This window comes from Perkinsus marinus (genome assembly GCF_000006405.1).
Source record: "Perkinsus marinus ATCC 50983 genomic scaffold scf_1104296969786, whole genome shotgun sequence".
Classification (NCBI taxonomy): domain Eukaryota; phylum Perkinsozoa; order Perkinsida; family Perkinsidae; genus Perkinsus; species Perkinsus marinus.
This window is the reverse complement of record NW_003202674.1, coordinates 61,356-81,930: the sequence shown is the minus strand read 5'-3', so window position 1 is coordinate 81,930 and position 20,575 is coordinate 61,356. Positions and strand designations below refer to the sequence as shown.

At 47.3% G+C, this 20,575-nt stretch overlaps 4 protein-coding genes across 4 annotated transcripts; 1 reads left to right on the top strand and 3 right to left on the bottom strand.

Annotated features, from left to right (window-relative positions):
* Nucleotides 1-3,737: 3,737 nt before the first annotated feature.
* Pmar_PMAR021969 (hypothetical protein) lies at nucleotides 3,738-3,923 on the bottom strand (the record flags this gene model as incomplete). Its single annotated transcript, XM_002767834.1, has 1 exon — nucleotides 3,738-3,923. The coding sequence occupies one exon, from the start codon at nucleotides 3,921-3,923 to the stop codon at nucleotides 3,738-3,740; it is 186 nt and encodes a 61-aa protein (XP_002767880.1).
* Nucleotides 3,924-8,937: 5,014 nt separating this feature from the next.
* Pmar_PMAR021968 (hypothetical protein) lies at nucleotides 8,938-9,805 on the bottom strand. The gene is made up of 4 exons (XM_002767833.1): nucleotides 9,759-9,805; nucleotides 9,538-9,715; nucleotides 9,313-9,485; nucleotides 8,938-9,265 (listed from the first exon to the last, which is right to left on the bottom strand). Exons 2-4 carry the CDS (start codon nucleotides 9,658-9,660, stop codon nucleotides 8,944-8,946), a joined length of 618 nt encoding a protein of 205 aa, XP_002767879.1. The 5' UTR covers nucleotides 9,661-9,715; nucleotides 9,759-9,805; the 3' UTR covers nucleotides 8,938-8,943.
* A 119-nt stretch (nucleotides 9,806-9,924) lies between these two features.
* Nucleotides 9,925-10,992, bottom strand: Pmar_PMAR021967 (conserved hypothetical protein; the record flags this gene model as incomplete). Its single annotated transcript, XM_002767832.1, has 1 exon — nucleotides 9,925-10,992. The coding sequence occupies exon 1, from the start codon at nucleotides 10,969-10,971 to the stop codon at nucleotides 9,925-9,927; it is 1,047 nt and encodes a 348-aa protein (XP_002767878.1). The 5' UTR covers nucleotides 10,972-10,992.
* Nucleotides 10,993-18,623: 7,631 nt separating this feature from the next.
* On the top strand, nucleotides 18,624-19,249 carry Pmar_PMAR021966 (vacuolar ATP synthase 16 kDa proteolipid subunit, putative; the record flags this gene model as incomplete). Its single annotated transcript, XM_002767831.1, has 3 exons — nucleotides 18,624-18,732; nucleotides 18,780-18,968; nucleotides 19,017-19,249. The coding sequence occupies 3 exons, from the start codon at nucleotides 18,624-18,626 to the stop codon at nucleotides 19,247-19,249; spliced, it is 531 nt and encodes a 176-aa protein (XP_002767877.1).
* Nucleotides 19,250-20,575: the final 1,326 nt, after the last annotated feature.

The window sequence follows — 20,575 nt, the reverse complement described above, 5'->3', positions numbered from 1 at the left end:
ATGCCTTTGAAGAAGTCTGGCGTGCCATCGGTAAACGTCTGCAATCTCTTCTGACGGATAATGGCGTATCATTCTTGAACTGTGATTCACCGGACGTTATCTGACTGTTCACTGCGCCATATGTCCGTCGAATGGCATGATCGAGTCCCTACATCGTACGGTACGGCTGTGGATGCGTTCTTCAATGGCTGATGATCCAAGTCTGTCGCCTGATGATGTTGTTGGCCGAGTGATGAAAGCTTACAACGGTACGGTACACTCTGTCACGCGGCGTGACTCACGCATCGTATCCCAGTTGAGATGTTCAACGTGGATCTCAATGCCCATGCCTCTGATCGTGTGGAATGGGACCGATTAGTGAACACTGTTCACTGAACAGTGCCATTAAGTTAGCTGACGAGAAGTTGCAGTGTTCCACGAAACACGACTTATACCCTGGTGCTATAGTCCGTTTACGACGTAAACTTTACGTGATGTTCGTATGGAGACCATACTATGGACTTGCATAAAGCTGATCAGCCCCCTTATGCTGAGAAAAGTTGGCGTATCATAGGGTTTCTTTCTAAGAAAGGACTTGTAACTAACAAAGATTCTCCCGATTATGGCCTTTTCCGGAAAGCAAAAATTCTGTGGGAGAGATTCTGTGAAAGTTGTTCATGTCTCACGGCTTGTCCGTTGCTTCCCGGCTAAAGTTGATGTTGAAGATCTATGAAGGTCCAACGAATGCATTGTGATTTACTGTTAGATGGGAACGAGCTCAGAGACCTCCTCGTGGTGTTCCTGGAAACTCAACTATAATGCTTATTGTTGAGGCTAACATCTAAGCATTCGACTGTTTCTTCCCTTTCTGTTTCCTTGTACATTCTGTTATTGTTGCTTTGTCGGATTGCTTCTCGTTTTGTTACGTCTGTATATCCTTGTTAGTCAGTCCAGATGAATGGTTCCGATTATGCTATTGGTCGGACATATATATGTATGTTGAGATATGCACTTGTGTATGTTCTTTTCACTGTTTATTTGGATTTGTCTTGTGTTGTACCACACGACGACTAACCAACCACTACCACAACAGTTGTGATAGTGGTTGGTTAGTCACCTGTTTAGTCTACTCATCAATGGATGTGTCCCCGTGTTGGGGGAGTTGTTGGACGAGTATGTGGTCGATAGTTGTCGGAATCCATGTATTGTTGGATGTTTTATCCGACGGATAATGGGTAAAGGTTGATTGGTACCTTTTGGTTGATTAAAGGTAAATTTGTTGTGTGTTGGATTCAGGGTACCATTTTCAAGTCGGTCGATTCGGGTAGTGCGAAGCTAGATTTGTGCAAATTACTAGCTTCGCGTACTAAGTAGTCGCGATGATTTTCTAATCACATACATGTTTATCATGATTGTCATAATTCTTTTCGCACTACTGTTCATTTATTTTGTTTGATTGACCTTCATGGCGTTTCGTGTTCCAGCTGCCTTTGAGTGGCGTTGTGCTTGAATTGCCCTGGTATTTTGTTTATCTCTTTCATTTAGTTCCTTTTCTCGATACTCTGTCTTGAAATATGGACGCACCGTTGTTGGCGTCGACATTTTCAACTGCTCCAGATCTGCCTGACTCAGACGAGTTAATGACAGTCATTAACTCAGGTCATTAACTAAATTATTTAGTTATTAACTCAGTCATTAAATGACTCAACTATGGTCTCAGAGACCATAGTTGAGTCATCAACTCAACCACCCTTTTCGGCCGACTCTTGGAGAACGTTGAAGGCAGCGTTTGATGATGCCGAATTGTTGGGGGAAATGGTAGATGCTTGTGCTGTCGCTATGGGTGCCGTATTGGACAATGATGCTGAACCGCCTCGGGCTGATGTTATCGCTGTGAGACTGAGAAGAGCAAGACTCAGTGCTGCATTGATTGCTTCTGCTTCTCAAAAAGAGGATATTGTGAAGGCGAAGTTTTTCGTGGGTAAGATACTCGCGTCAGCGGCACAGTTTTTTTGTTGTTCACCTCATAATGAACTGGTTCCTATTCCGCTTGTTGCGGTGGTCTTGTCTCGAGAAAGATATGCATTTATTGAATTTGAAGCTAATCCTGAGATCACCGCGTCGGCCTGCAAGTCTGTTATACAGTTCACTCCAGATGGTCAAGCCGTAGACTCTACGGCGTAGAGACTGTGAAACTTCCTACGGGGAAACTTCCTAATACTTTGAGCAATGACTTCTATTGATGTTGCGGTGGGCCTTCGCTATATATGTCTTTGAGGGTAAGGGTGACTTGATGCATGTCTGTGAGTATGCTGCGGGGATTGCCTCAATATCAAATAAACACGGTTTTGGTAAAGCACAGTTGTTTGATCGACGTTATCGTCAGCGAATGCTGTTATGCATGAGACTGTTACAATCTTCTCCTACTCATGATGAGGTCAAGATGGAAGATCATCAGGCATTCTCTACCTTTCTGGCTAAGAATCTAGAGGCAGAGCTTCTTGCAGAGGTGTGTGCGAATGCTTCCCCAATGTTGCCAACATTATGTTGGGGAAACCGAATGCACCTGGAGCGAGAAATATGTCAAAAGTGGAGTGGGAAGGTACATGCAGGTTTACTAAAGAAGACTCAGTCTTCTTTGGGCAATCTTCAAGACTGCCCATATGAAGACTGAAAGTTTGCTGAGCACTCACCGCCTACTACTCAGCTAGGAAATGCTGTTATGGGTAAAAGAGATATTGATAATCAGGGGCAGGGGCCGAGAGATAATAAGGCAGCTAAACGATAGCCGGCCCGATACTCAATACTGGTATCTCATGTGAGGTTGGGAGTTTGTTTCTGTGAGTGTTCTTTTAACTAGGATATAATCCGATATTGGCAGTTTGATACTCGGTGTGTGTCGCATGGAAAACGGATTTCACCTCATCAGTAGTTTGTTGTGTTGAATAAGTGTCGAAGTACTTTGGGTCAAAGTAGATGGTCTCCAAGTCTGCTGAGTGGGCTTCTCATCAAGCTAGGGCTAAAACGGAAGAGGGAGAAAGAATCTCCTTGATTTCCTAGAGCATACTACATCAGTAGAAACAAGGGAAGGTTATGAATCTGCGTATAAATATTATAAGTCCATGAGAATGGAATTTCCACTGTCTGGTTTGAAGTTATGTTTGTGAGGGGTTTAGTGGAATCAACAAATTTGCAGTACACAACGATATCGAAATACACATCGGGATTGAAGACACTCAACCAATTACATGGTTTTGGTGATATTTCGACATCGGATAAAAAGCTGGTAGCTCGGACGTTGCAATCGCCGCGTAAGATGAAACCTCAGATGAAAAAGAGGCGAACGAAAAGCTCCGTCGATACCGGAAAAGTAGCGAAAAGTTTGTTCAAATTACCGGTTGGTGTTTTAAGAGCGGAACTTGAACAAACCAAGGATGCTATTTTAATGGGCATTTCATCAGCTCTAAGACTTGGGAATAGAGCTCTACGACTCTCGGCTCAACTGTGCTGTTGTGTTAAGCACAGTTTTACGGGCATCTGCAACAGTCGAACCCTCGGTTCCCCCAGAAGCTCGGCCAGGCACTGCGAGTACAGTGCGAGCCAATTCAACTAATGAGCCGTGATTTATGAGTGTAAGGATTCCGGTAGCTCCGGCTGTGACCCTTGTGACCCCTGACTGTGAAACACTTTACTCTCTTGTGGACTCCGTACGGGCTTATTAAGTGATCAAGAATAAAAAAATGATACAGTATGATGCTTCATAGATCCTGCGGGCACTTCCCCTGCTTGAAATCGGTGAGAGCTGTGACACCGCCAACCGTAGTTACTAGAACATTCTGGGATCCGATGTAAGCGTATCTCGCCAAGTCGTACTCGGCGTCAAGTTTTATCATACCGGGGCATTTCGAGGCAACGTCTTTGACGAATCGCTCGAGCTCGGCCATGGTGGCCCGCGTGACCTTGAAGAATCCAGCGCCAGCTGTATATAATAGCACGGTTAGCGATCTAACTTCTACTTCGCACCTTAAACGAAAGTTCACCGAATATAATCCTTGTGTAATCATCGACCGCCAGGTTAACTGGGCACAGGTTTCTGGGGTGACCATTGCGTTGTAGTCTCCTTCGGGTATTTCAGGTTGGCAGGTTCCTCCGGGTGTTTTAGGTCCGCATAGCACCAAGAAAGAAGTAGCTATGAAGGAGTGAATGAAGTAGATGTTCATAGTATCACTCAGAAGTGGATATAACTGACATGAGAGTATAAGAACCATGTCGTTGGCATCATCGACAGTTCAATTTTCCCCGATTATTGAACCGAGAGACGAAGAATTGGAAGAGCTGAGCGTGCGCCGCGCCCCACCGCTACATCGCGCCCCCGGGGGGCGAGAACGACGAAGCAAGAACCACTTCATGAGGGGCCTCTTCCAAGAGCACCGTGCTCTGAGCACGGGAGGGAAGGACCATACACCCGTACAGCAGCTCTCGAGAGTTCTACCGGTTCTGAAGTCGATGAGGAACGACGAAGCCAATCGACAGCCAAAAACGACAGGCCCTGCAGAGACTTCGTGAAGGGGGGCGGTCGAAATGCCTAGTCTGCTCCCCTATCATCTGCAGAATTCTGTCTAGAGTTTTACACCGAGACACAGATGTGTATCGTATTATAAAATTCCCGCGTCGCACACCTGTGCGACGGAGCGTGGAGCTGCGTAACCTTCCTGCTTCCCCGTTCAAGGGAGTTTGGGAGGGTCCAAAAAAGGTGGTCAAAGTAAGCTCCGGCCGTCCCTTTCGAGCCCCGAGTCGGGGCCCCCGACTTCAAAGGCTCTTCCTGCAACGAACGACTCGTCGTGCATGTGTGCACGTCTTGCTACCCAGGCGTGACGTGACGCCACGTGACGTGCCACGTGACGCGCCCCCATCACGGATACCAAGGGAATTTTACGTCTCCCGATGAGCTGAGAAAGCTCGTTGTCGAGTGTTATCAGCTCAGACCATGAAAAAGCGGGGATACTGCCTCCCGCCCTGCTCTTCCTGGAAATAAATCTAACGCTTTCACGGAGCGTCCGGCGATTCGGGATCCAGTGTTGCGACGAAATATAACTTGGGAACAGTTTCTTCTCAGGAGTCCATTGCCACCGTAAAGAGGAGTCATCTGGCAAATTTTCTCAATGGTCTCTCTCTCGCTCGCAGCCGCCGCACGGCTAGGCGACTCCGAGCTACACCTAGTGCAGCAACGGAGTTTATGAGGTCAAGTATAGGGCTGACCAGACCGCGCAGCAGAAAAAAGAAACAGTAGGCTCGCGCCTATAATAGTTGCATTAATACACAGCAGAACGTGCATTCATGTTCTTCATTATCACACGAGCCACCAGGTGAGGGGTGATTCGTAGTTAATCTCGCCACTTCTTGGTCACTGCTCAGGGGACGTGCTAGAGTACTAGAATCGATCTCTATTTGGCATCGGGAGGACCCTGGTCACTCCCACGCGATGATGACGCATAGAGATGGTCACTCATTACCATCATGGCTTCCAGCCCCCTTCACTTGGCGATCTTCGTGCAGTGCGCATGCAAATACAGGCCCGATCGCAGCTTCCCACCCAAAAACTCGTCAACTCAACTCGTCCCGCCCTGCCGACTTCATCTGTGGCCATCGGGCGGCCATCCTCACACAGTTGCGGATCGCACGTCAAGATGCAGACAACCAGAAACTACCGGGTGGCAGAGGGTGGGCAAAAAGAGCCAGCACGCTCACCAGCAACTGATAGATGATAAAGTAAGGTATGTCGCAGGTTCGGATCCCACGACATCCGCTTGTAGGTTAACACCAACTACGCAATGTCTGACCTGTAATGGAATATTTTACGATGCCTATAGCAGCATTCGCTCTGGCAAGACCATGAGAAGGGCTCAGTTATAAAATAGCAAAGGAGCAAATGGCAAAAAAGTGCCTATTAGCTGGAATGTATATTTCCTGCGGCTTTTGCTGTTGTGCTAGTGTGTAAGAAAGGTATGGCTGATATACAAAGCAGCAAAGTAGCAAAATTCACTTCACAAATACGCAAATTTGCCGTATTGTATAACAGGAACTGCTCGAATGAATATCGTTTGCTTGTTTATATTTCAGAGAATTGCTACAATACATGAAAGCTGCCGCTATGTGAAGTGCTATTATGTGACAATTTGAGCAATTTTGCTCAAAAAAAGGGACAAACCAATAAATTGCTCCTTCTACTATTGAGCAAATTGCTACTTTCCAGAGCAGCAATTTGCCGCTTTAGGAATGAGCAACCCCGCAATTGGCACTAGAGGCTTGCGGAAGAGATGAAGCAAATTGTCACGCGGGAATTCGAGCTGGGCGAATATTGCGTGTGGGACGCTAAAGTTCATACTTGGGAATTTTCTCCGTGTTGGTTTTTTGCGTGTATAGTTCCTCGACACTCCTACACAGTCCATAATAATTGATCTAAAAGGCAGTCTACTGGTGCGGCACCAGTGGTGCCTATGGATGGAAAAGCTACAGAGAGGAAACTAGGGCGCAGTGGGAACCACAGGTGTAACCTGTGAGCGTAGCGTAAGCGAACCAACACCCATAATGGGGAACCCATTATTATCCCGTGTGGCGCAAAGTTGTGCAGCACGCTAGAATGAGTCTCAACTTGCGACTCTCAAGTTAGAGTTTCCACTATTATAGTGAGAAGTTCAGTCGACTTGGGCTGTTATTGTCTGAGGTTTTGAGTGTGTCATGTTGCGATACGTCAAGTATCATAACGCATGGTGGTTGGGCGTCTTCCTCGAGCACTCGAGTGTTTGCAGGTCTTCATTGCGCGCTCGAGATGCAATCCACATACTCGACTCGAGTGACTCGAATTACCACTAATGGTGTGTACTAAAGCGTCGTAGTAAGGCCGCCTTACTAAGGCGTGCGCAGCTCGTAATCAGCACTTCTAATCTGCACTCCTTACTTCCACGTTCCATGTCAAGTTGAGTGGAGGCTCCACAGACTCATCATCGGTCAAGCGCAGCTCCACTGTGGAGCTGCGCTTAGCCGATGACGGAGTCTGAATGGAATTCGACGAAACAGCCCAGCTTCCCCGAGAATTGGATGCTGCGTTGATATACTGAGAGGTTGAAGATATCTTAGCATACTATATCTTTCAAAAATCTGGGTTGCGACTGAGATGCCTTCGTGTAGGCCACCAATTCGGCAAGTAGCGGAATCAGATTCTTGACAAGAATTACTCGTATAAAGACATCGGTTCCTGGTTTCATGCAGCTATGCAATAACTATACAGTGTAAATCTTAATCACTTGCAGTCTGAAATTGATGTCCTCTCATGAATGTTTCCTTTTTCTAGAAAACTGATCGCCATAGATAGTTTCTGACTGCAAGCTCGTGATTACCTGCGGCTCCATGTTGCAGCATGCATTAGATTGTATATTAGGCGCAATACTGTAATCGAACGAGAAACTCTACCCCATAACTATGTTTGCTCGATTGTATATTACTCGTACGAATAATTCAAAATGACAAGTTTGCTAATAACGCTAACAGAGACGCAGTTTGAGCGAGTGAGCGAAACGCTAGTATATATTCCCGCAGGGCGTAAGTTACAAGAGAGCAAATAGCCGAAACATAAAAGTAGCGCAGCGTTGTCACATACCGGCAACTGCCAATTTGTATATTTCATGCAGGAACATCACACAAGGGCAAACCTTGAAAAATGCCAGACTATATAATTACAACGCAAAATATACCAAACAGCAAATGAGCACAACTTGCCAGAATAACGAAAACGTGCGGGCGAAGCACACTTGGGCAAAAGTGCCAGCGTGTGAAACATTCCGGGGAAATATACAATGCAGCAAAGAAAGAGCAAAAAAGAGCGACTTGCTGGAAAACACTTTTGAATTTGCTACTTTCAACATTTGGTTGCTAAAACCTATACCAGAAATTGCTAGGTTGTAAATGTGGTTGCTACTTTGTAACTGAGAAAGCAGCACATACGAAAGAGCAAAAAAGTGAGACTGTCAGAAATTATAGCATTTGGCAAATCGGCAATATTAGCAAAAAGTTGCGATTGCCGGATTGTATTACACCGATGAAAAGATGGAGAAAAAACCTTTTTTTGGGTGGAAAAGACGAAATTTCATTTTTTTTTAAATTTCGGCTGCCCGCCGAAATTGCATGAAATTTAAGAAATTGGAATGTGTGAAATGTGAAATTTCAATCAGGGCTGCGAACCCTGATGGCGGAGACTAACGCTGAACTCCATGCTCCCGATTAACGTCAGCAAGTAGCTGATAAATTGCCGTTTTCTTCCCTCTCGCGACGATGTTCGGGCTGTCAGTTTGCGCTCGTGAGGGCAGTAGAGGGTTATGTTGCAGCCATGAGAACTGTGGTGCGTGGCATTTCACGTATTTGTTGATTTGGGTCATGCGTCAACTGATCGCTTCGCTCAACAAGCCTTGGGTTAGTCAAGAGCGTCGATGCTTTTGTGAATGAAACTTTTGGTGAGGATCTGGAGCAGTGTTTACAGCTAGGCTTCCTATATCGATCGTTTTGGCCGAAGTCTCTAGTGTTGCTCATGCCTCGGAAAATGGTCGTCATTAGTCAACCGGGTTGGGGGGACAGAGTGATTATGGATGTGCTCTAGCAACGCATGGAACCTTGCGTCTGGGGCAAGCTGACTCGCAGCCAGCTCAGACTGGCACCATACAGCAGTCAGTGACTGTTGCATGGTGCAATGCTCTATGAAAAAGGTACCCACTCCAGCTCTGACTGTACCTCTAGAAGCATGTGTCATCAGAGATGAACAATCTATATATTTGTCTCTCAATGACTTTGCTTGAACCACATGACGTCAGCTTCCGTTGTTTTTGCTAGCCTTTCTTTCTTGTTCATACTATCACTAAACACAAAACCGCCTCTTGTGTGTTGGTAGAAGATTCAAAATTATCAGCAATAATTTTACGTATGATTTACCACTCCTCCAGATATTCTACTGATACTAACTAAGCCGTTCATCAACCACTGCAGTCGAGCGTAAATAAATGATTGAAATTTCGGATTTGCGATACTAGACGAGGGCCAGCGTAGGGCATCTCCTGCCACCAGAGCCGCGCTCTCGACGAGCTCACCAAGGCCATTTTCTTCAAGCGAATAGAGCAACTTCAAGTCATCAGCTTCCGACCAAGCCCATGTGGGATCCTCCTTCCACATAGGCGGAGGACGACGAGTTTGAGCTACTATTCTTTGAGATACTCCTGCTAAATATACGGGATCACTTGTACTGAAAACAACAAGTAAATCCATAACATGCATCCGCCAAGACGGTACCTTAGCCTTTCGATAGTGAGTCTTATTAGATACAGTTGACCATATCGGCGCATGAAGTTCATGCCTTCACCCACCAGATAATCGTCAATAGCGGCACCATCAGGAAAATGTGAAGGGAATCTCCCATGGTTGCCCTCACTTCTAGCGATACTTGTTTCAATGTCATTGATAGTCTAAAAAAGAATCGTTTCGCTCCCAACTTTTCATATACGCTGAAGAGCTCACCTTGAGATAACGGAAGAACATAACTACGTAAGCGTCAAAGACGTGATGGGACAACCCTCGGAATTCAGGAGGAGAGCGTAACTGTGCTGCATGTGGTTGCTCTCTAGGGATGTAGAACCTCATAGCAAAATTGAAGAATTTCCGTCGAGCTTCCAGCGGGAAGAATTCCCATACCTCCCTGAAGAACAGTTTCCCACACGACATCAAGGCAATGTTCTCACTTCCCATGAATTTCGATGAGCTCCTTCACGCTTAATGACTCCCATGATGCAGGTACTCTTGCAATTGATACGGAATCACCATTAACACCGTATGGTGATGATGATGACGACGAGACACCAGTGTTGCTCGCCATTCGCTGTCCATAAGCCATATTGTGAGTAATACTCATCTGACAAAGGAGGATAACGACAAGTGCATTGATGCAGAAGTCCTACGTACCCCTCCTGGAGATGGATACACCATAGGTCGACCAGCATTCATCGCAGCCTGATTCCATGCTTCCCGGTTCGGCTCCGATGTGGCTACGTTCAAAGGAGACTCTCTTTGAGGAATGCCATTCTGAAGGTGCCTGGACAACGCTTCGCCTTCTCGGAAATTACTGGGCATAACCCGGCCCAACGGAAGCATCGAGGGAGAACCTTGAGTTTGGACACTCCATGGTTGTCGGGCCTCTTCCAAGAGAGCAGCGAGCACCTCGTAGATCTTATGGCTCTCCATACCTTTAACAAGCCTTGCACCATCATTCACAGCCAACAACAGGGTAGGGCGATCAGGACCTCGTACGAATTGACCAGGCCCCAGATATACATAAACATAGAACCCGGTAGTAGACAATGTGACACCCAGCAGGAGCTCTCCTTGAATAGGCTTATGAGGTGCTTGGTTTGAAGCAGCTTGTTGCGTCCCTAACGGGTATTGCGGCAATAAGTTAAATGATGAGCTTCCGGGAGAAGGTCGAGCTCGAGCATACGGATGGGCATAAGATCCTCGCATGGAGTTAGAAGGACGAGAATCCACTTCCAGGTTGCCAGGTAGTGACTCCCCAGTAGGCGGGTCGGAGTTCTTGCTGAGATTGGGAAATAAATTGAGTGCGTCAGCATAGAGTTGAAGCGTATCCGCTCTTCTGTTAACAGCACGACCTTGTCGCAGTCGCTCTACAGCCACAAGAGCGGCGCTCGAACCGAAGCGCATGTTTTCGAGATAGCAGGAGTGTAGAGCAGGATCGGACAGGATGTCGTAGGCGTTCTTGATAGTCTTGAAGAATTCTCCACAAGCTTGACCAGCCTTGGGAGACGCAGCTCCAGTAGTAGAGTTAGGATGAAACCTCAGGGACAGGTCGAGATACGCCCTCCTTATACGCGCATCATTAGCCGAAGGCGGGACGCCTAGGACTTCGAATAAGGTAGGCGGCTGCTGCAGTTTAGCATCCATGAGCGGGTCAGGAAGTGAACTACGGGAAAAGTAATTGGGGATGAGATCAATCAACACAATGCGGAGGTGAGGTGAAGACTAACGACGTCAATAACGTGTTCTTCTCTCCAGGTGATAAAACAACATCCGAGCGAGGTCCTTGGAACTTCTTCAACACCGAGTCTTTAGTCTCATAAAACCCGGAAAGGAAAAGCACAAATTCGCATGCAACACACACTGCACATTTGCGGGAGGCCCAATCGCATCAAAGGTCTTGGTGGTACCCCGCAGCCAGAAGATGCAAACGTCCTCTTAGTGAGCAGGACTCTCCTCATGATCAACAAGGAGCCGTCTCGGCCAAAGACAGTGCTGACCCTTTCCAAGAGGCGCACAATGCCCTCAGAGAGGTTCGCATACTAAAGCCTGCTCACAATGCTCTCGCTTCCCGGGATTGTGCGGGAGTAGAACTCCCGCTAGGGATGATCAGACTTGAGACGCGGCTGATAGACTTCTGGGCCGCGTCGCGATTTTCCACAAGTAGAAGCGTGGGCAGCCACACCAAGTGTGGCGGAAACTCGACGACCATTTTCCAAGCTCAAACCTCCTCGTTTGACCAATCCCACAATCCGGAACTGATACTGCTAAAATAAGTTTCACGCGACATGGTCACGTGAAAAGCAAGTGTCCGCACAATGTGACACCAACTAGCACACTGCTTTGAGTGCGTTCACGCGTACCCACACGCTTTCAAAAATGTACACTGCTTGTCGAGATAGCTACTGAAGCCTCCTTCCCGTTGTTCATACGGTTCTCTGGCCCTTTTGATCACTTCGGCCGAGCTGCCAACACGGTGTATAACCTGACAAACAATCAGTTCGGAGTGGGAGACGAAATAATGCACAAGGGAAACACAGATTTTGCGCGGGGGTTCTCGGCACAGAGAAATATGAAGGGGCTCCCCATGGTTAGCGAGCACTGTATCTCCTCAGATCTCGACTGCCGACCATACCTGAGTAGAAACGACCTTATCCACGCGGCCTCGTCTGACCAGCTCAATCCATTTTCGTAAGGCACCAAGTTGGATTCGCCCTATGATATCTTCAACGTTGTAGCTCGGTGATGTCAAGGTAGATGAGAAGAGGTCCTTCTGACCATCATAGCAGCTGTAGCCTCCTCCGAACCAATAGAGTCGATGCTCGCTACTGAGACGTCTGATCCATCCCGCCTCGTGCGCTCCGGACGAGTCATCAATAGCGCCTTCAGCGCTATAACAGGAGCCCGAGGGGTCAATGAAGCACCAGTCGCTTGCACCGTGATAGGGCCATCGGTCAGTGCTACACAAAAAGGCCGTCAGACGACCAGGACGGGGCTTCTCGGAAGATAGGAATGTAAGAAGAGGATCCCAACTGCTCATTTGTGGTAGCTGCTGATGGAATATCATCCTCGAGCGGTTGTTCACCTGAGCGTCACGGGATAGTCGAGCTACAACGGCAATCTGCGCACAAGAGCAATACGCCACACAATCGGACAACACAACGGAGTGAGAGGACAGGAAGAAGCATGTCACGACCACTTGTAGGAATTATGAACCAAATAAGGACCTACCACTAGGACAGCAGGAACGAGTGGCCGCCAGTAGAATAGAGAGAAAGCTCTGAGCCTTCTCCCCTCACATGTGCCTTGCCGAACTCTGCGGCATACGGCAGCGCACAACTACACGTACCTCCTCCACACCAGCCTATTCCTCGTTGTCTCATCAGGCGCCACTGAAGCTTTCCTTACAGTCTTCGGCAGAGGGCGCAGGGGGAGAGGATGGACGAATCCTATATAAGCTGTGGAAACTGATAGGAGTCCTGTCACAGGACCTTGCAAATGCTCCAAGAACGACCGTCAGACCGCTGTCTCTCAGCTCGGCCGTCGACGGAGCTGAGAGACAGCCACCGTTAGGAACCGTCGAACAGTATGGAGCTGCCTCCTAGTGCTCACTTACCTCGAGGAGAAACACCGCCCTAGCACTGACGCCCTACAGGCCGTAAAGGCGTAGATAAACGATTGGGGACAGTTTGACGAATTCACACAGTGAGGGATGAAATGGTGAGTGAATCAAACGCATCCGCGAGAGCTCACCCAGCCCTGCATACTGAGCGATCGTCATAGACGTCATAGGGTAGACGACAGGCTCAACAAAAACAACAGCAAGGGTAAGTCCACCTCGTCCTGAGTAACCTGAATTTCAAAGCCATGAGTTACCTCCTAAACTCGTACAAGTCGAGCCCTCTAGCCGTGGAGTCCGATGTACCGCCGTTCAGTAGGGAAAAGCAGAACAGTTGTAGGAAATGGAGCAATGCAACAAGTAGCACACACGCCCACAAAGCTACTCCAAGTGCGTGCACGTGCAAACATTTAGGAAGACAGATGAACCCAGCATGAATGACGACGCGAAGGAGAAGTGACGCCAGGGACGCTACTGCTGGTCCACAAATCTCATGATCAACTCGTTGGTAGGTAGCATTGCGACTCCAATGAGCATTCCGCGTGTGACCAGCACCAATACGACCAACCAGAAATGTGCACCTTGAGAGTGTAGCTGTTCCGAAACACATAGATTCCTACAAGAGGGGAATTGCGAGGGGCGGTCCATGGCGCACAAATGGTTGAGCGAAATTTACATGGTGCCCCCTCCGACAAGCAGACAACACACTGTATGCCAATACTATAGGTGTCCCCAGTGATAAAAGCACCGTGTTGAGCTTCGTGGACAAATCACGGTTACAGGAAACGAACGGGAGCGTGAACCGGTGGGAGACAGCCTGTCTCAGACAGGGCGTTTCACGAACGCACGTATAGCTTATAGGATTTTTGAACGCATGCACACCATCATACGAGGACAACCATAAATTCGAGGTGGAGCGGTAGCAAGCCAAACCTTGGAGAAAATACTGCCAGCATTATCCCTTACGACCACCAACCTGTGTACCAGTAATGCACATTTTAGTCAAGGTATGAAGACTCATACTATCAAAGATACTCAGAGGTAGCGGGACGAGTAGCCACAGCAAGACTTACCAAACTCCACCGTCAGCGTGTGCTACGCCACTCATCGTGCTATCCGTGACCTACAAGCTGGCCGTCGTCTACTGGATGTGTGAAGAGATTTGCTCCCAACCTGATCAGAGAGGGCGAACGACAGTTCAGTGGGGCAATGGCTCTCGCCGAGGCTCTGCTTCTTGTGCGTTGAAAAAAGGAGGTGCACCTTCAGCGCAATTATTGGGACGTAGCACTGGGGAATCGATGATGATGATGATGGGAAGACTCGGAAACAGACGAGAGGTGCCCTGTCACACGTGGCATGGGAGTATGAACTGTATTTTCACGCAACTTGCGTGCAGCCCAGCGAGGTGGCGTGACGGCGTGATGCGCGACACGAATAGATTAGCCTCAACACGTGCTCCACGTGGCGCGTGTCCAAGGCGTCACGCTAATATTATACCGCCCATCTCAGAAATGGTAAACGCCTCATAATAATAATAAGTTCAGCGTTACGATGCATCAGAAGCATAAATGTTTGTATTCGCAAGCCTCGAACCCGTCTATCTGAACCTGGGCCGTGACGTTCCCTTCTGTGTTGGTGACTGGCCCTGCCTCCTCACCCGCATAGACTCCTTCTGCTACACGAATAATGGTCTGGTTCGATTATAACGTGAACCTCAACGTCCAATAACTTTACCGTAATCACTGCATTTCCTAGGGCGCTGAATTCCACTTCTCTAAGGCGATCGCCTCTCTCTGCTACTGTCGGGTTCTCGTCGCTCTGATGTGCTCTTCTCATAAGACACAATCCACCACTGTATTATCAATACGCCCCTGTTATACCATCTATCAGTAGTAGCAACAGTAGTAGTAGAACTCGACTGAGCAGGGCTTGTGGGGATCAATCGACCCGAGTGGTCCAGCGGTCAGGCCGCGGAAACTCCCTTGAAAACGAAAACAATACTCAGAATAAGCGTGGCTCAACGAGAACATGACGACGTCAGCCGGACACAATTGCAATGGAAACTTCGATCCCTTGAGAACTCTCGATAGCCGTAGTACTACTACTACTACTACTACTACTACTGCTACTACTACTACTACTACTACTACTACTACTACTACTACTACTACTACTACTACTACTACTACTACTAATATTTCTCCTCTATTACTACCACTACAACGGCGTATTCGAACTTGACATGCTTCCAAACTATGCCAGCTCCAACCGTCGAATTCTTTCCCCTTCACCTTCACAGAAGGCCCCATCCCTGCACCTATAACCGGTAGAGAGTATCGTCAGGGCAACATGGCATTTCCCTGAGGACAATTGCTACATTAGTCTCTACTTAACCCAAGCACTAAAGGACCAAGAGGAATCCCCTATAATAGAATTATGAGGTATCTCCCTTTCCCTACTAAACGAAGTGGATGGTCCCCCATGCTCCACTATAGGAAGAGGTCGCGATCTCGGGCTTCCCCTGAACATAGTAGCTGTATCGGCAGCATTCTGGACAGTAGTGCCATCACTACACAGCTGCTCAATGTCGTGTATGCCGCAACTACCTCTTCCCTGCTCTTGCGATGGTGCTCACCTGCTCCCCGCGATTTAATCTCTCTATCACTTATCGGGCGTTGAAACTCCTCATGAGGTCAGCTAGAACGGCAGCGTTCAGAATAGGAACTGGTCCATCGACTATTAGGACGAACGATGACATTGGATATTTGAAATTTTCGAGGTGAGAAGCCGTCACCTGAGGCTTCGGTTCCTCACTGGCGCGTCTCCCTCTCTCCTGCGGTCGTCGTCCTAAGGCTCACTACAGAAACCAAAGCTTGTAGGCAAACACAAATTCTCTAGTTGATAAAGAGTCGTACAGGCGATAGACTCTCATACTCCAAACACAACCGATTGGCACTTGTGGAAAGCTGACTTGTTTGAACGTATTCAAGCTGGAATAGCATAGGAGTAGCTCGGTTATAGGATATTTCAATTTGTATGTCAGCGTGGAGATTGTATGAGCTGATGAGCGTTTACCCAACGTTCGAGAAGCGTTTCACATCAACACGATGCAGTGATGAGAGAGAACAGCATTTCTCGGCATTTACCAAAACTGATTGACTTTAAACTTTCAACTCCGTCCAACCACAAGCTTTGAAGCATCGAGGGAGAGCCTTGAGTTTGGACACTCCATGGTTGTCGAGCCTCCTCCAAGAGAGCAGCGAGCACCTCGTAGATCTTATGGCTCTCCATACCTTTAACAAGCCTTGCATCATCATTCACAGCCAACAACAGAGTAGGGCGATCAGGAACTCGCACGAATTGACCAGGCCCCAGATATACATAAACATAGAACCCGGTAGTAGACAATGTGACACCCAGCAGGAGCTCTCCTTGACTAGGCTTATGAGGAGCTTGGTTTGGAGCAGCTTGTTGCGTCCCTAACGGGTATTGCAGCAATAAGTTGAATGATGAGCTTGACCTCGCTGTGTGAACATACTCTCCCTAGAGAGTGGACATAGTTAACTCGATCTAAAATGGAACTAGTCGTGGAAGAACAATTGTATACGTTGTCCTCGCCATTTCACACTGCAAAGATCCGTATATATACTCGCTCGCCTAAGCGTGAAACCGTTGCAGTGTAGTAGAACATGGAATGTGATATAAAAGTAAGATTATACTTTGAATCATCTCCCTTGTGGAACTGCGTTCTCATTCATCATGGCATGCGATGATCAGCCCAACGTTTAACATGGTAGGTTATACGAGTCCTTGAGCATTTACTTAAACCAGTTGGACAAATAGTCAAAAAACCGCCGAGGAACGGGCGGGAACATAGCAGATTCAATCGGAGTTAGAGTGAGTGATGATACCTTTGTTTACCCCATGTTCATTGAATCACTTCTGCCGTTCATCGTATTATACGTGTGAGGAGCGATTTTAGAAAAGACTCTGAGTTTCGAAATCGGTCTACAGAACAACGCCTTGGTCAGGTTGCCGAATGGACGAGTGATTCTGGAAGCGTTTCCGAAAAAGGATTTAAAAATCGTGTCCCACCTCGCAATCAATGGAGACGATTTTGAAATGTGAAAAACGATTTCAAAAACGCGCAGACGCATTTTTCAACACGCTCAGAAGTGACTCTGGAAACTTTTCCGGGGGCATTTCCAGAACCGATTCTCTGAAGATGATTTTTCAATATCGATTCTGGAGCCGAGACTCAAAATATATTTTTTATCAGCCTTGGATTTCCCCCCAGTTACCAACTATTTATCGACCGGCTCCTGCTAAACTCCGACACCCCCATCAACTGATATGACTAACTTGCCTAAGCCTTATGAAGTCTGGCTCATCCGCAAGTTCCCTAATCCCAAGAAGTCTGAAATGCCTTTCGAACCCGTGTTGATTTTCGATCGGAACGTTCCTTATCATACGAGCAATACATGATTAGATCATCACGTTTCTCTGCTCTTAAGGAGGTGGCAGAGGCCTTCGATCGACCTCTTCTTCTTCAAACGACCCCTGTTCCAAGAGCTTCGTCGTTGCAACTTTTTTAGTGGAAACTAAATTATACACGTTTGACATGGTAGATTGTACGAGCCATAGGTGAAACGTTTATCAGCTCTTATCCAGTCAACAGAAAAAGGGGAGGGAGAGCGCCAGCCTCGAGGTACTGCAGTAGACTCTTGCCGTCTAACTCTACCGATCGAGGAAGAGCTCTGCACCAACATTGCGACCAGTCGATTGAAACGGTCCTTAATAACGAGCAATACATGATACAGCAATCACGTTCTTCTGCTCTAAGGCTACTGCCCTTAATTAACGTCGCTCTCATTCGACCGACGAGTCTAGAGTCTTGCGGGCCACGTGAGTGTCTAACTTGAAAATCTTGACCACTTGCATTTCCTCAATTAGTTCATCCCGTTTCCACTATTCAGCTTATCACTTTAGCCGTAGCTCGCCAAGGCATGTCCCAAGCCGTTCCTTCACAATTCCCTCAGTCGTTCTTCTTCTCCTCGACCACTCAGCAGGGAGCTGCCCCTTCCCGCCGTGGTCGTCACTCTCTCGAGACGCCTGTGCCTGATGTCAACACTAGGGACCTGCAAGAAAAGGTTCGCGACTGTCGAGCATTTTAGTCTATTTTTTACTATTCAGATCGTCAAGTTCTTGCGCCTCCCCGATAGGGCCTACCTCTGTAAGGGGTGGATGCGTTCGCCTTTTTTCGTGTCTTGTCGTCGCGTTGCGAGATTCTGAAGGGGTTGGCTTGGCTCCAGCAGCGGCTCGTGAAGATCTATGGAGAGGTCTGATGCACACTATTCCCGTTGTGGAGGAGGACTGGCAGCAAGGCCGGTGGAATCAGTGCTAACCCGGGGAGTTTTTACCTTTTTGCCAGGTCGTTCCATCTCGATTATGATGAACGTAATTCTCAACCACCTCAACCAGTCTCTTCAGAAGGGGTAGGTTTTTTGGTATTGAGTCTCAATAGATTTTCATCAGAGTGATACTCAGCAAGCCGGGAGCTCAACTGCAGAAGCACCTGCATAGATGCATGGTTCTTGTGAAAATTCAGTTTTGTGTTGGGCTTGTATTTCCTCGGAAAATAGTCTCTTTTTAGTAGAAGTTTTTTCTTGCTATTGTTAACATGTTCGCCGCATCCACCGCTCTCGCCGCTTGCGAGCCCAGCTCGGCCTTCTTCGGCTTCATGGGTATCACCGCTGCCATCAGTTTCGCCAACCTCGGCGCTGCCTACGGTGAGTTTCCCTATCTTTAGTCGGTCTGATTCAACTCTGCTGTCCAGGTACTGCCAAATCTGGTGTTGGTATTTGCTCCATGGGCGTGATGAGGCCCGACCTGGTGATGCGTTCCATCATCCCTGTGGTTATGGCAGGTGTGTTGGGAATCTACGGTCTTATCACCTCCGTTATCATTAACGGTAAAATGGATACTCCCGCTACCTATTCCCAGTATTCTGGCTATGCCCATCTTGGTAAGTGGTAAATCTGAGAGTATAAGTATTTTGATTTTTCAATGGTAGGTGCGGGTCTTACTGTTGGTCTCTCATCCCTAGCCGCCGGGTTGGCAATTGGTATTGTCGGTGACTCTGGTGTTCGTGCTAATGCCCAGCAGCCCAAGCTCTTCGTGGGGATGATATTGATTTTGATCTTCGCTGAAGCTTTGGGCCTTTACGGTCTCATTGTTGGTCTTGTTGTTGCCTCCACTGCTACTGAGAAGGGCGCTGGCCTCTGCAGCTCGTTCGCTCCTCAATAGGTCGTCTTTCTCATCCTGTCACCACATCAGTCACCGCCCTAAGGGTGGTGACTGTGTTGAAGAGCGATTCGAGTTGAATCTGCTGGTTCTATTCCCTTTATACGATTACTGTTGTGATGATATTGTACGCCAATTCTGTACGGGTCTAGTGTGGTTGAGAATTGGCGAGTACTACTTCATCGAAGTGAACTGCTGAGCAGTATGTGTCGACTACAACAGGGTTTGTTGCGTTGGTTAATATATGAAAAATATATTTTTTATTTTACGTCTCTTGAAGAGACTCTCTTCGGAAAGGCTTTACGATATTGAGAATGGCGATTGAGTCTTCGCCATCAGGTACGGTTACTATTTCGGGTGGCTGAGTGGGAAAATATGCACATGATCAACCACATGTGTGGTATACAAAATGAAAATTTGGTGAAAATTTTGGGGAATTCAGTGTCTATTCACGGGGGAGTGGACGACATCATCTCGATTTTGGCAATCGAAACTCGTTATTGGTGGTAGACCTGGGCTTGGCAAGGTTGGCAACTTGGCGCGCTTGAAATTTCCACTATCTCCACTAAAAATCGACTTGTAATAATGTGTAATAAATATCAGGTTAGTCTATTGTATATTTATATTGCTGTGACCCTAGGGAAGGGGAACTTGACATAGCAATGAAGGAGTTGATAAGAGATTTAATAATAATCCATCTATGATTGCAAACACGGAAATATCTAGCTTAGCTTATCACAGTTTGAGTGGATTACATATCTCAGGGCGATCGCATGAAAAGGGACATAACAATATCTTATCAATGATATAATCCATAGAGGCAATCATGTAATTAGGACTAAGGTTCTGTTGTGTTGCCTAAGGAATCTGCACGGTTCGCGGGGGTGATTATTTCGCTCGCCATGATATATCAGTAACCGTTCCGAACATGACCGTTTCGACTCAACATGTGATGTACCATGATAATGAGTATATCCTGTTGAAGTTTCAGCTCAAAACTCTGATTCGTTAACGAGAAACACAGATTTTTTTAATTTGCCTAAGAAAAAAATACGCTCCTTAAGTCTGGCTGAGAATGCCTAGAGTGTGCAGCTGGGGGCTCGTGGGCTGGATAGTACATGCAATTCTACTGCTCTTATTCCCTTCACATTCCCAATCAGCGCATATTGAAGTCACTCTTAGTTAGTTGAATTTTCCCCCCATGAAAAATTCTGCTAGTGCTGCTGCTGCGGATCGGACGATCGGTGCGAGGTAGTATTGTTATTGAGTAAAGAGTAGAATTCCTACATGTGTTTAGTAAAAGGCATGACCCATCGAAACCGCCACGCT

Excerpts from the sequence above, each read along its gene's own strand:
- Pmar_PMAR021968 (XM_002767833.1), bottom strand. The coding sequence starts at position 9,660 with ATGAGGTTCTACATCCCTAGAGAGCAACCACATGCAGCACAGTTACGC. Across the intron at positions 9,486-9,537 it reads TGTTCTTCCGTTATCTCAAG|ACTATCAATGACATTGAAAC; the intron begins GTGAGCTCTTCA and ends ATTCTTTTTTAG. Across the intron at positions 9,266-9,312 it reads CTCACTATCGAAAGGCTAAG|TACAAGTGATCCCGTATATT; the intron begins GTACCGTCTTGG and ends TGTTGTTTTCAG.